Source organism: Stigmatopora argus, chromosome 18, assembly GCF_051989625.1.
Source record: "Stigmatopora argus isolate UIUO_Sarg chromosome 18, RoL_Sarg_1.0, whole genome shotgun sequence".
NCBI lineage: Eukaryota > Metazoa > Chordata > Actinopteri > Syngnathiformes > Syngnathidae > Stigmatopora > Stigmatopora argus.
In genome coordinates this window covers 7,593,071-7,607,786 of record NC_135404.1, presented here as the reverse complement: position 1 = coordinate 7,607,786, position 14,716 = coordinate 7,593,071, and the positions used below count along the sequence as shown (strand labels likewise).

The 14,716-nt window shown below is 39.6% G+C and overlaps 1 protein-coding gene across 1 annotated transcript; it reads right to left on the bottom strand.

Moving 5' to 3' along the window:
• Positions 1 to 12,486: 12,486 nt before the first annotated feature.
• Positions 12,487 to 13,360, bottom strand: clrn3 (clarin 3). The gene is made up of 3 exons (XM_077626539.1): positions 13,129 to 13,360; positions 12,877 to 13,062; positions 12,487 to 12,801 (listed from the first exon to the last, which is right to left on the bottom strand). The coding sequence occupies exons 1-3, from the start codon at positions 13,358 to 13,360 to the stop codon at positions 12,527 to 12,529; spliced, it is 693 nt and encodes a 230-aa protein (XP_077482665.1). The 3' UTR covers positions 12,487 to 12,526.
• Positions 13,361 to 14,716: the final 1,356 nt, after the last annotated feature.

Sequence of the window (14,716 nt, the reverse complement as noted above, 5' to 3'; positions counted from 1 at the left end):
ACGGTTTTTCTTGCACATTAAATTCGTAATTGTAACTAGACCACCGGGGTGCATAAAAAAACAATGTAGCCTGCCTAAAAGAAGAGTTTAAGAACTACTGCAATTAATGAACTGACTTAACTAACTTCACTCATATCTCACAAGTCCTTTAATATCAAGTGTATTTTAATTTTCATCATCTATATGGACATTTTACACATGCCATTGCATTTAATTGTTCTCCACCTTGTAATGATAGTGTATCTGTCCCTTTAATTGACATGTGAAACTATTGATCATGTCATGTTTGATTCACAATTATTATCACTAATTATTTTCATCAACTCCTAGTTGCAGGTACGTATTTACTTAATAATATCAATTAATATGCTTATAATATCTAGTATTGAATGCCGAATTCGTGTCTGTTGATAGTCTGTCATTGTAGAATCGAAATTTTTACATTCATAATTTGTCATTATCATTGAATTTTGGCCCAACTTTTCCATTTTTGTTTCACCCTTTAATATATATTTTTTTATTTATCATGAATATTCATTTATTCCATCATTCCTATCATTGTTATAATAGCTATAATACAATAATATTAATATTTGGGCTTACTTAACTTAGTATTTGAATGGGTACAATTACTATGAATAGACATTTATTTCATACTGTTATTTATGAACTATATTGTTAATACATTATGACTAGAATAATATGCTTACGTAATTTATTTTAATGTCAATTGTTCCACTTAATTAACTTGAGACATGAACTCATGTCATATTTTTTTACTATTAGTATTAACAATACTCGTTAGCTGCCATAGACGGCAATAGATTTCCAATCATTTTTGTCTGAGAAGTCTGGTAGCGAATGGTCGCTCAAATGTGAGATTTGACATCTATCGCCGTAGTTGGCAGTCAAATAATTTAACAAAGTAGTCCTTCATATGAAATTTGTACATGTGGCATGACATGATGACAGTTCCAGTCTCAATGAAAAATGTATCTGTAATATATGTACAGTATAACAGCAGGGGGGGGTGCATGAGTGACAGGTGAGGACCCGGTTGGGTTTCATCACCAAGGCTCAGCAAATAATGCCGTCGGACCCTCGACCTGACGCGCCATTTGAGTTTTGGCACCCGAAGAGTCGCTGGGCAGTTTGTCACGGATAAAGGACGATCCTCCCTCGACGCGTTAATGTGAGAACAAAGACTTAGGGGTCCCGAGACGGAGCCAGGTGGGATAGGTTACCTTGTTTGGGGGATCGCTTTCCGTCACGTGAAGACAGACGTCGGAAGAGGATTTACGCACACTCGTTCCGCTCACGTTATTCTTGGGAAATCTTCTCACAGGCTCTTGTGAAGTGGTGAAGACCATAAGTTTTAACTGTTATATGATTTTTGAAGTATATTTGAGGGGAAGAAAGATAACGCAAAGCAACAGGTGGCGCTAACACCACCAAGACGTTTGAGATTAATTGATGAGTTTCAGGAAAATATTCATTTGGGAAAAATGGGTGCGTTTTGGAATGTTTTTAATCGATTCATTCAGAACAACAACAGTCCGAAATAATTGACAATTTCAGAAATGTTCTATTTTGGAAGAAAGTAACTGCATAAAAAATACAAATGAATCTAAAGAAAAAAGGTCCAAGTTATACTCGTGCCAAAAATCTGATAATTTTCCACTTTAATTATTTTTTTAATATTTCACATCCCCCAACTTAACACACCTGCACGCTGTCATCGCGTGCTTTTTGCAAACAGGAAGTCGCTTCTCGCGAGAGGGTTACTTTGCGGTGCTGGCCGGAAATCTTGGGGGAGGTGCGGTATACACCCGCCAACCCCCACCCCACTCCATTTAAACCCTACCCGCCATCCGAACAACAGTACCCCCAGGCCTTAATGAGACCCCCTACCTGCTCCTCTATTATGAGTAGTGCATACCAATAGAAAGACAGCAGCGGGGCATTCAAAGGATGTCATATTTTAGTGCCATTGATGCGATAGACGTCCAATCCAATTGGACTGGGAAGGTCGCTGCCACTTGTCACAGACCAAAGGGATTGGACGTCTTTATCCATCAATGGCATGCGAATTTTCGCATCAGGATAGTGGGTTCGTTAATTACATGACAATGGCAGCAGGACCACACTGTCATGCGGTCTAGGACATCTCGCGTCTGCCCGCAATGACGGGCCAAGACATGTCCTGCAGGGGCGTGGTATTCCCTGCCCCTCAGCTTTGACCTTTGAAACGCATAACCCCCCCCAAAACCCCCTAATGCGATGAAGTAACATACTCAAAAAAGGAGCCGGGCCTCCGATCTCATAAGGCATCGGATTGTGATTTTTTCCCCTCGTTTTTTTAATAAAGCTGACAGCTTAATAACCTGGCATCCCGTTACTTACATCATCCCACTATATTTAAGCGGTCACCCCGCCCAGGTGCACTTTAATGAAGAGCACAATCATCAATAATGACAAGGCGCACGGTGTAATGATGCAATCAAAACGCGCTCAAAGCATAGTAAAGCCCACTCAGACTCGTCCATGTCCTGGAACTTCTTTCTTGTTAGAACTGGTGCACCTCTTTTTCTGTTTAAAAACAAACTAAACTTGCATACTAATGCTAAATATGAATCTTAACACCACCGGTGTCATTATGTTTTATATGTATCTCTCTCTCTCTCTCTCTCTCTCTCTCTCTCTCTCTCTCTCTCTCTCTCTATATATATATATATATATATATATATATATATATATATATATATATATATATATATATATATAAATATATACATATATACACATACACATTTATACATATGCACATATATACATATATACACATACACATTTATACATATGCAGATATATACATATATACACAAATATACATATATACATATATACACATATACACATATATACACATATACATATATACACACATATACACATATATACACATATACACATATATACATATATATATATATTTATTTACATATATGCACATATATACACATATATACATATATACATATACACATATACACATATACACATACACATATACACATATATACACATATACACATATATACATATATACACATATATACACATATATACATATATACACATATATACATATATAAATATCTAGTTGTCATTAATGTGGCCCGTGAACCAAACCCAGTTTGACAACCCTACTTTAAAATATATTTGTTCTTGGTTTGTGATTGAGGTAAAAAATAAAAATAAAACTACCCCCCAAAAATGCAACTTTTACTCAACTCCAACTTAGATATTTTTTAAAATGTTCCTCTTCATTGTGCATTCTTTGGCTAGTGCGACTTATACTCAGGTCCGACTTATAGTCCGAACAATACGGTATTGGTAATATCCAATATTTAGTGTTTCTAAGCTTTTACGTGTTTCTGTCGACTGGTCTGAGCATCGGCATTCCTACGTGGAGCGAGCACGTCACACTTAAAGGATTTCAAGCTTTTCGGGAACGAACGAGCGACCACGAAAAGCCACGGTTTTAGCCTATCCAATCTATCCTGAAAGCCAGCGGGAGTTTCCACGTTTATATTACGAGCTTTGACAGGGCGTGCGTTGACGTGGCCGTATTTTACTCCGTCACGCTCAGCTGTACTTGACATTTTACGTCCGCACGAGTCGAAGTAGCAAAGACGAGGCGGAATAAATCAAGGCGGACGCTCACAACTCAACACGTTCCCATACGGCTCCGGTTTTACGGCGCCTCCTGGGGGTTTGAATTTGGGGACGGTTGAACCTTGAGAGTAATTTTGATTCAAAAAATACTGTTTAAATTGCAACGGGTGCAAAATTCGGAATTTAATCTGGTCAAGCACGAATTATGAGGTTTTTTATTGTATGTTTTTATTTCATTCATTCAGGTAGGGTCTCAAACTTGCGGTCCCGGGGCCAATTACAACTCATGGGACAGTATTTTGAATCCCACTTTTGACATTCAGTTAGTATATAGAATTAATATTATGTAATGGGTAATACAGAAAAAAAACATAAATTATTGTGTTGTGTTAATTGAGAGAAAAAAAAATATTTAAACAGTAATCAATTCAAAAAAAAATTAAAAAGCGATGTGTTGTAAAAATAAAATATAAATAATTTTAAATGAAATAAAATGTAAAAATCAATTAAAATAAATTTGAATAGAATTTAAAAAATATGTAGGAAAAAAAGTGGCTCATGTTCATTTTGCTCTGGAAATTCTATTTTTTTTAAATCCTTGTGATGGCCATTGACAGCAAAGTATGTTCAATCCATAAAACTGCATTTGAAATGGATTTGCTGTGAATGGGTGTTTTCTTTAATATTAATTTTCTTTCTTTTACTCGCATACACAAATAGCTTCTTGCAAAAAAAGTCATTCAGTCTTTCATGAGATTGAAGTCACTTAAGCGAGTGTCAAGTGATCCGGTTTCAGCCGTGATGGACATCGCTCACGGAACCCCCCAGGGAGAAAATTCCTTCAGGACTTAGTCCAGTTTCTTTCTGTCTCATGACTTCCCCTTGCGACATTATAGACAAAATGTAGACACAATCAGCCAAAGAGAGACAAAGCTTTGAACCATTTCAAATCTAACCAAGCAAAAAACTAACCTCTAATCTTAACTAAGCAAATATGTGGTAGGTTACTGTCATATATGTCGTATTAGAAAATACACTTGACCATAAATTGCACCAGCCAAAGGATGCACAATGAAGAGGTTAATCCCAAAAAGGGAGCTCAGTAATATTCCAAAAGTAATGGAAGAAACATATTCTGTTAATATAAATAAAACTGTTAAAACATGCCTTTAAGAAACATTGATGGCATTTTTTAAAATGGCGTCCTTCAGACGGCGTTTGAATGCATTCTTAAAATCTGATGTTGAGATTCAGCTGTGAATTTCATCCTGAATTCACCATGGTTACCAAAATGGAGGAGTGTTTACTTCCTCCAGGCCGCTGTCTTGCAATGCGCTCACTGGCTCATGTCTGCCAATATGCCAAAAAGTCCCCCTTTTTGGGGGGGTCACCCTATGTATGTCATACAGGAGTATATTTAAGTCCCATTAGTGGGGGGCAAATTTCCATTTATCAGAAACCAAGAACAAACATGATACGTTGAATTAATAGTAAAGTGTAGAACAGCAGGTGAGATTGGCATCTGTTAACGCAATATAATATCAGTGTTTGTTTAACAACAGCGTAAGAAAAAAAACAGTTCTGCTTCCTGGATTTTACAAATAACAGCAGTGTTGAGTTGAGTACGTTTTACGATAGAGACAATTGAAGGAATTTATGACACTAGAGGTTTCTGGGCTGGTAGTGCAGTGTTTTTTCTTTTGGCTTAGTTGCGGACAGTCTGGGTTCGATTCCCACTTGGTGGCAGTGGGATTTTGACTGTATGTCATTGTCTGTTTCATGTTGCCTTGTGATTGGCTGGGAAGCATTCAGAGTGTTGCCCAAGATGGGCTGGGAAGATGAATGTCAGTTTCCACCGTTTTGTCAAAACGGTTGGTATCCCGAAAACCTTTTGGTTTTCTTCAGGGTAGTACGGTCTTCTTATTTGGTTTCTTAGCGGAAGGAAGTGTGTAGATAAGACTGTCTTCACCCTGAGTGTCACCTCATCCCCTCGCGCTCGGGTGTCAACGACGGACGGAACAGATGAGCTGGGAAGAAGGAAACTGGTTTTGGGGGGTGGTTAGTGTGGGGGGGGTTGACACCGCCTCGGCCCACGAGTAGCCGGAGCCGACGCTCAGGCCAACCGAGGCGGGGCGGGGGTCTAGTCGCTCACCCCGGGGCGACAGTCGGGCCTCCACCTCGGCCCCCCCATTGTCATGGGGCCCGTCTCTTCATCCGCCACGCTGCCCCGAGCCAACGCGCTTCCTGCCGTCGCATTCTTCCTCCCTCCATTACCCCCGCCGAGTACCGGCGCGAAGACGAGGGGTGAAACGGGCGGCCCGTTCGGGTGTCAGGGGTGAGGGTGATGTATGGAACGGAGTAATATGACGCTGCCGGCGGGCCTCTGGGATCCTGACCGCAAGAATACGGGCCGCGTGTAAACATTTTAGCGCCGTCACTCCCATTTCGTTTCTCGAGTTGAGTCACCCAAAAACAGATTTGTCATTTATGATATGCCACAAAAGGCATTCCAGGCCACTAGTTGGCGATCTCAACAAGATGGAAACAGGCCTCTCGCAATGTAAAGTTTTATTCGCAGTCATGTACTTTTTCTTTGGTAGTCGTATGATATCATGGACTGTACATATCGAATTTTATATTGACATTATAGGATTTTTTTTCAATGTGCAGTGAGAGTTAAGTTAGCGTTCATTTCGTGGCATGCTTTTTTTTGGGTAGTCCTGTTATTTCTTTTAGATGCGTTAGTTAACAGGTTTTTTTCTTCTTTTATTACTTGAGTGGTTTTCGCTTGTCACATCCAATTATAGTCATTTTAAGCGAGAACAAAAAGACAATTAAAAAACACAAGAAACAAAGATAACATCATTAACAAAAAAAACAAAAATCATGATAATGCAACTAAAAAACACGAACAGAAAAGAAAATGCAAGGAGCGGAAAAACAAAATTGAAAATACTCAAAAAACAGCTAATGCTATTTGCCTCATGACAACAAATGCAACTCATGAAACAACACAAAATAATTTAACAAAATAATTATAATGCGATTATATTTAAAAATGGCAAAAAAACATAATTTTAAAAAATAACAAGAAAGAAGGAACTGAAAAAACGGACACAAAGTCGTCACTAATTAAAAATGAAGATGTTCATCAAAATACTTGACAAACCAAAAATAAACATAACTAGCAAAAACATCACAACTGAATCAAAAAGTGACTAATACAAAAATCTAATGCGCAATCTCACGCAACTAGCCCAAAAAAATGCGACTAATGAAAATAATCTGGCTATTGTAAGCGAGAAAAACCAAACTAAATCCCGATATTCCAGGAATAGTTTGACTTTCAAATCCAGGGTCGAGGACCTGGGGGGCGCGTAGCCAAGACGGGGGTCCGCTACATCTGACTAATTGCAGGGCCCGAAGCTCAGCTGTGAGCGCTCAGACGTCGTGTCTCCACGCCCCCTGCAGGGCCCCGCCATTGTTTCCCTTCCATGCGCTCCGGTGTCAAACGCCATTTTGAATCCGTCAATTTACACCTTTTATAAGCATTCAACTTAACTACCAAAATCGCTTGCTTAATTTAACGATTTCGAAGGAGGAAAAAAATGAAGTGGTGTTCGTTTGCGTAACTGAATTATACTGCCCCCCGGTGTCAATGTTGCACACACCAGGACATCGGCACAAATCTGTCTTTTTAAATGCTACAACGTAATAATTCAGCGACCCCAATTTGAGTCCTTTCAAAGGTCAAACGCCTGCTTCAGGACCCAAAAGCGCTTCCAGGATTAGGTTGCACGCGCTCATTTGTAGCCGTGTGACGACGGGCAATGTTAAAGGAGCCCCGCAGGTTTTAGCCATGTCCAGCCAAGTCCATTTTAAAGGAATGATTGACAGCTTTATGGCCCGGTTTCTCAGGAACAGCACAAGCTGACACAAAGTAGTGGAAGCGCTCATTGGGTGTCATGTTGCATCATGGGAAACAAGCTGGATAAACCAACTTTGACAGCAAAACATACAAATAAAGACAGGTGACTACTTTTCAAGTTTGGAATATCAATCCAATAATACCGTAAGCACCTAGATGTTACATTTTGGGTCACGTAAGCCACAATATTAATATTTTGTGTGGCCTGCGTAAACAGATCTCAATTATATTGTGTATCTTTCGGTTAATTTTTATTATAATTTATTTGTTGAATGTGTGATATGTTTAAAAAAACTTGTTTTATGATCTTTTTTCTACCTTTTTTTAACCAGACAATAACAACAAAAACGCAAACACCCAAAACATGTTTAAAATACCATTTTTAGGTTGAACAATGATAACGTAAATATAACTTCTATAACAAATATATTAGTGAAATCATTTTTTTTAATATGTCTTTTTCTCCTCCCTATTTGTGCTGTAAGCCCCCAAAGTTTATAAACTTGCGTATAAATGTGAAATTACGTAATAAAAATCCAAATTATGAATGTGAAATTACTTAGTAAAAATCCAAATTATATTAAGTAAAAAAATGTTAATAAATACAACCTTCCCAGCATACAATTAAAACTATTAAACATTTGCAATCAAGTAATACTAAGAGACATATTCAATATTCAATACAAAATAACCACTAAACACCAGTAATGTTTTTTTCAGTCATTATTTCAACTTTATTCTACTGCCTGTCACTCACAACAATGGCCGTCCAATACATTTTAACTGCGATAATGCTAATGTTTCCGTCCCATTGACACCACAAGAAGTCCAATAACTCACCGGTTATTATTGACGGTGATGGACATCCAATCTGGGAGCCAGTTAAAATGCAACGGGTAAAATTATGACACCAATGTTGTTTTTACAGCCCCTAAAGTTGTGTAAAAGCGAGGTAGACCCTAGCTTGCTTGTATATCTCCGCCATTAATCTTAATTTGTCACTGAGGGGCTGGAAAAAAAGATGAAGGAGGAGGAGTGCAGGAGGGAGGGGGGGAAAGGTAATTGCACCCCTGCTGCTCCATTAAGGTGTCATTCCTCTGTTAACAGCCGATAACATCTTCTCCAAAACACCTGAAGCCAATTCTCCACTTTACTTGCATGGCCCGAACACACACAAACCAGAAGATGCGCACACACATGCGTAGAAAGACAAACCGACCAGAAAGTGGACTCCAAGTGGATCGCGGTGGAAGTCGTTCAAGTCCTTGTGAGGCCAACGTGCTTGATGGATGGCCGAAGGGGGGAGGGCGGCACTTTCTCTGGAGATTGGCAGGTGGGATGGACAGCGTACACCAGGGGTGCTCAAACTTTTTTGCTCAAATATTTACTTTTCAAGACGCCAATAGCTCAAGTCCCATATACAATTTTACTACAAATCCAATCCTTGGATCAAATCTCACTGTCATGCGATCTATCAATAGTACTTTAGCGATTGATTGGTAGTTTGCGATCAACGTATTGAGCACCCCTGGCGTACACGTACGTCAAAGGAGCAGAATTGGTGCCATTTGACAAGCGCGAGGTCACCTTCAAAATGAAAAGTACTAGTTTTTAGTGGGTAACTTTCGGAATATTTTAATACAAATCAGAAAATCACAGCAAAACCATTGAATTATTCATTCATTTTCCGTATCGCTTATCCCGGGGTGCTGGAGCCTATCCCAGCCAACTACGGGTATCAGGCGGGGGGCCAGCCAATCGTAAGGCACGATGAGACAAACATCCAATTAAGCTCAAACTCATACCGAGACGCAATTTTAGAGTGTTCAACCAGCCTGTCATGCAATGTTTGGGAATGTTTGGAGGAAAACGGAGCACCCGGGGTGCTGGAGCCTATCCCAGCCAACTACGGGTATCACCCTGAATGGGTGGCCAGCCAATCATAAGGCACGATTAGACAAACATCCAATTAAGATCAAACTCATACCGAGGAGCAATTTTAGAGTGTTCAACCAGCCTGCCATGCAATTTTTGGGAATGTTTGGTGGAAACTGGAGTACCCGGAAAAAACCCATGCAAGCCCAGGGAGAACATGCAAACTCTACTCAGGAAGGTCTGAACCTGGGATTGATCTCGGAACAGTAAGACCGACACGCTAACCACTCATCCACCGGTTTGCCTAGAGCAAAACTAGCTTTTTTTATTCAAGTCATATTTCTGAATTTGTTTTTTGTTGATAGTTTTAAAGTACTCCTTTCCTAAGATCATTTTTGCCATCATCTTTCACTGCCATTGACAGCGATAGACCTCCAGTCCATTTTATATCAGTGAATTTGTCATATTTCTCCATTTAGAAAAATTGAATTTAAAATTGAACTCAAATTTACATAAAAAGACAATATTTACTATTTCTTCATTTAAAAAAAATCTAATTAACATGAATAATTGTACTTTTTTTTTTTTTTAAAGTGCCCCCCGCCTTCACCCCTGTCCCTTTGAGTTATCTCCTTAAATACTCGCATACTGCTGCCCCCCGGCCCCTCTGTCCACCTGCCCTGCAGCTGGAGGTGTCCCTTTCACAGCCCGTCTCGCATTTCACAGGTACAAAAAGCGTCCGTCCCTAATCCTATCATGTGAGGGTGTCTCCATCTTCATTTAATCCCAAAAGCATCCCGAGAGGAAGAGATTAGCGGCCATCTCTGATTTTATTCAAATGACGTTTTTCAAGTGGGGGCTCGCTGTCACTGAGTCTTTTTGGGGGGCTTCTCCACACTTGAGTGCACACGTGAGAAGATGAGTCTTGAGATAAAACGGCTCCTCCGGTGAAGGCTAGAATGACTGGGGTTGCACTCACAACCCTGTCATGCATTAAATATGTTTAAAAAGTGACAATGACGAATCTTCAGGAAGAAATGTTGTTTAAAAAGTCAGATCGAGTGCTCACATATGTGGAGAGTGATGATGGAAATAATATTTTTCTAAAATTTTGACTTGACTGGCTTGTAAGTGCCTCGTTGTTTGTGGGGGTTTAAAATGAATTAGTAAATAAATAAAAACGTACAAGCCAAAATAGAAAAAAATGTTTTAAAAATGAATATAAACTGTTTCTTTAGAGGAAAAAAATTAATTGTGTAATAGTTTGGTAGCAAAAATAGATGCAAAATGAATGTCAAAGACAAATATTTTCAAATCATTTTTAAATATTTCAACCAATAAACTAAAAATATCATTTTATTTATTTATTCAGTGCTTTGACTCACTTCAGACTGACTTTAAAGCACCTTGTTGTTAAAATATTCAAAATAAACATAAAATGCAGGAATAAATAAATTGGTAAAAAATAAAACAACTAAATATTTCAACAAAAATTTAAACAATTTTAAAAAAATCACTAAAATATAAATGGAAAAAAATACATTATATTAAATCAATACAAATTGTATCTGGAAATACCAAAGAAAAAAAATCCTGACGCAATTACATAAATCTAAGAGAAAAATTAAATAGAGTGCCTCTTTTTATACTTAATTCCATAACTGCTTGTCCCACGCCATTTGAATTCATCTTAAATCATTTTTTTCCCTTTCTGCCCACTTCATACCGAAAAAAAGCACCATCCAAAAGCGATGACTAATTGCCTGGTCGGCACATCAAACAGAGGCCCTCTTCCTATTTCCTCCCGCCCGAGTGCACATCCTCCGAAACATAATCCATATTGGGCAAAAAAAGAAGAAGCAAATTGCGAGGTTTCTAGCGCAGCTGCCTTGAAGTGGAAGAGACTCTTTGAAGGCGGTTAGCTAGCGTTAAGAGAGGAGCGCAAAGTGGAACGTGTTGCAACATGGTCAGGGTGACCCGACTGAGTGATGGGTTACTGGACACCTCGGACCGTGGTGCCGCATCGACGCTAGCGTGACGAAGTTAGCGGCTAAAATAAGGAAAAAAAACTGGACATTTGTTCCTTTCTTTTAGTTTATTTTGCAATTCTCATGAAAAGCTATTTACAGTTTATACATCCACCAATGGCTGTCATTGACGCCATCCATCAGTGTTTCCCAACCAAAGTCGTACGTTATAAGATCCCGAGTTGAAAATATTACGAGGTTAAAATTGAAATATGCCAACCCATAAATCTGTATTGGAATATTACAAAATTGAAATTGTAATATTCCAAGATGACAGCTGTTTTGTTGCTTATTTTTTAAGTTGTTGGGTTTCACACAGCAAGTTTTGGCGACGTAAAGTTTGTGTAACCACAAAACTGCTTTTCGCGTAATATTAAGCGATTGAAGTCTTGGCAGAAAAAGTCATTAAATTACAAGAATAAGATTCACTTATTTTTCCATCACGTGAACCAGAGGTTTTTGGTACTCGGACGTTTCGCCGACGGACGTTTGGCCGACGGACAGCTCGCCTAAACAAGTACGTACTACAATGTGCTGCAATTTTTTAAATATTTTTTATATCTGACAAAGTGTCAGATAAAGCTCACATATGTAGTACATACTTGTATTTAGAAATATGTCCAGCGGGGGGCAGTACATGTCCTTGTTATTCCTAAATGAATGTTATCTGTAACGGGCCATATATGGCCCGCGTGCCGAGGTTGAAAAACATGTACACACATCCGGGGGCAAGGCGAGCGCACGAATCCCGTTTCGGCGAAACGTCCAGTTCGGCGAAATGTCTTTCGGCGAATCGTCCGGTCACGGAGGTTTTTAGGGGTCTACAGACAGATTGAAATATTTTTTGTGTTTTTTTTTTAAATTGTTCCTGCTGATCAAACTTTGAAGGGAACAACTTTATACTGTAAATATAGGTGAGTTTTAAATAAGCAGATTTTCAGATGGTGGCGTGCCTTGAGACCAAAAACGGTGGGGAAACGCTGCCATAGATTAACACACGGGTCTTAGTTTTAGTTTTTCAGTACATCATAATCTCCTTAGGGGCGTCCTCGGTGGGCCGCTGCTGTTCGCGCCTATGCGTGTACGCTGCGTGGTCGTACGCGTAGATGATACCAATGGCGACAAGCGACAACGCCGCGTATGGAATCAGCAGGAAGTAACCCAGCTGCATCCGGAAGGACTTGATCCTCAGATCCACCGGGATTTCCGCAAAACTTCTCACCAGGTCCTGGGCGATTGTGGTCAGGGTGACGTTGCACACGAATACGATCAGCACCGACACGGACAGACACGCTAGAAATCATGAAAAAAAAAAAATGAAGGCAATTTTCTCATTTTTGCCACCCCATTTTGTGTGTGGTGACTCACCGCTGGTGCCGCTGGTGGCGTAAACGCCGACGGGTCCCATGTAGGTCAAGTAAGGGTTACTGACGCTGTTGTAGAGCGAGATGAGGATGCTGAGTGCCGAGGAGAGGAGACACAGTATCAAGAGACACACCGATACTCCGTGCAGGACCACCGGGATTCCTGGGGTCTCTGCCAGTTTGGGAAACACTGCCCGCACAAACACGTTTTAGCGCGTGAAGACCATAAAATGATCTCCGAAATAAATAATAAGACCTTGGAAGTTGACGGACGGCCCGAAAAGAGGACAAAAGGTTCGCTCCAGCCTGCCGTCGAAGAGCTCCAACGTGACGGCGGCCGAGCCGTTGAAATCCCCGCTCCCGCCTCGGTCGCATTCCATGGTTTTGGTGGCCCACGACGTGGACATGGCGAAGCCCAAGATGCCCACTGACATGCTGGTGAACAGCGCGCTGGACACGAAGTAAAGGGTTTTGGTGGTGGACGGCATGCTGGCATGGCAGAGGACTCAAAATGAAGAATTTGGCGTGAGCATGTCTGTTATCACCCTGGGTGGAGTGAAACGAGGGCCATAAACTGACGTTAGGACCGACCTTTGATTATCCGGTGAAACGCAAATACGGTCGCCTTGGCAACGAATGTCTCATTCGTGGCAATTCCGTGTCGACAGACAGTAAACGCATTTCTATGTCTCGGACCATTTTCGAAGAGAGTTTAAGAGCACCATTTTGTTTTTGTTGCAGCCCTACCAGTTCGAACGGATTGGACGCCCACTGGTGACAAACTCATTTCGAATCACAACAGAAGGATAAAAAGATTGATCATGATCATTGATTGTCAATGGCAGTGAAAGGGTCAAAGTAAAACAGGATCAACTCGCCAAGAGCCTGAAGGTCACCTTGATGGTTATAAATCAGTGTTAGGTGAATGATTTACCATGATGGGCAGGTAATTCCTCAAAGATCAGCTATTACTCATCATGAATGAATGAACACCAGCTGACCGTGTCCAATAATAGGTTGGACTTCTAACAGTCAGTGGCATTCTCGTGTCCTTAAAATACGAATATTATGCCTTTTTTCAAATCCTTTTTTTTTCAAAACTTTATATTTTTTACAAATATTTAATCCTGAATTTTGTACACGTTCTTTATGTTTTTTTCTGTTTACAGCCACAATCATGAAGGAGCATCATTAGCAATACATTTTGAAAAGATTACTATTACAGCGAGGTCAAGGTCAGTGATTGTTTCCTACTAAAATGCGCTTTCCTCGATGAATTCTCGTGGATTTACAAACGCTATGATCAAGCTGCATGTTGAAAAAATATGTTTATTTTAAGTATTAAATTGAAATGAATGGTTTTATTGTGATTATACAAGTATAATGAGAATAAAAGTTTCACCATGAAGTGCACAAATAACAACAACAAACAAAGAAACAAATAATCAATAAATGATAACAATGACCAATAAATAACTAAGAAATATTGAAGTATAGTTCTATAAGTAGCCAACAACATAAATAAGTAGGGAAGTGCACAAATAACAACAACAACCAAACGAACAGATAAATCATCAATAAAATCAATAAATAATAACAATGACCAATAAATAACTAAGAAATATTGAAGTAGTAGTTATATAAATAGCCAACAACATAAATAAGTAGGGAAGTGCACAAATGACAACAACAAACAAACGAACAGATAAATCATTAATAAATTATAAAAAGTAGTCACTATAATAAGTAGTAGCTCAAGCGACGATTGTGACCCCTTGGCACACCACGCATGCGCCATCTAGTTCTATGCACACATTGTAGTCCTGCGTTTGTTGTTGCAGTAC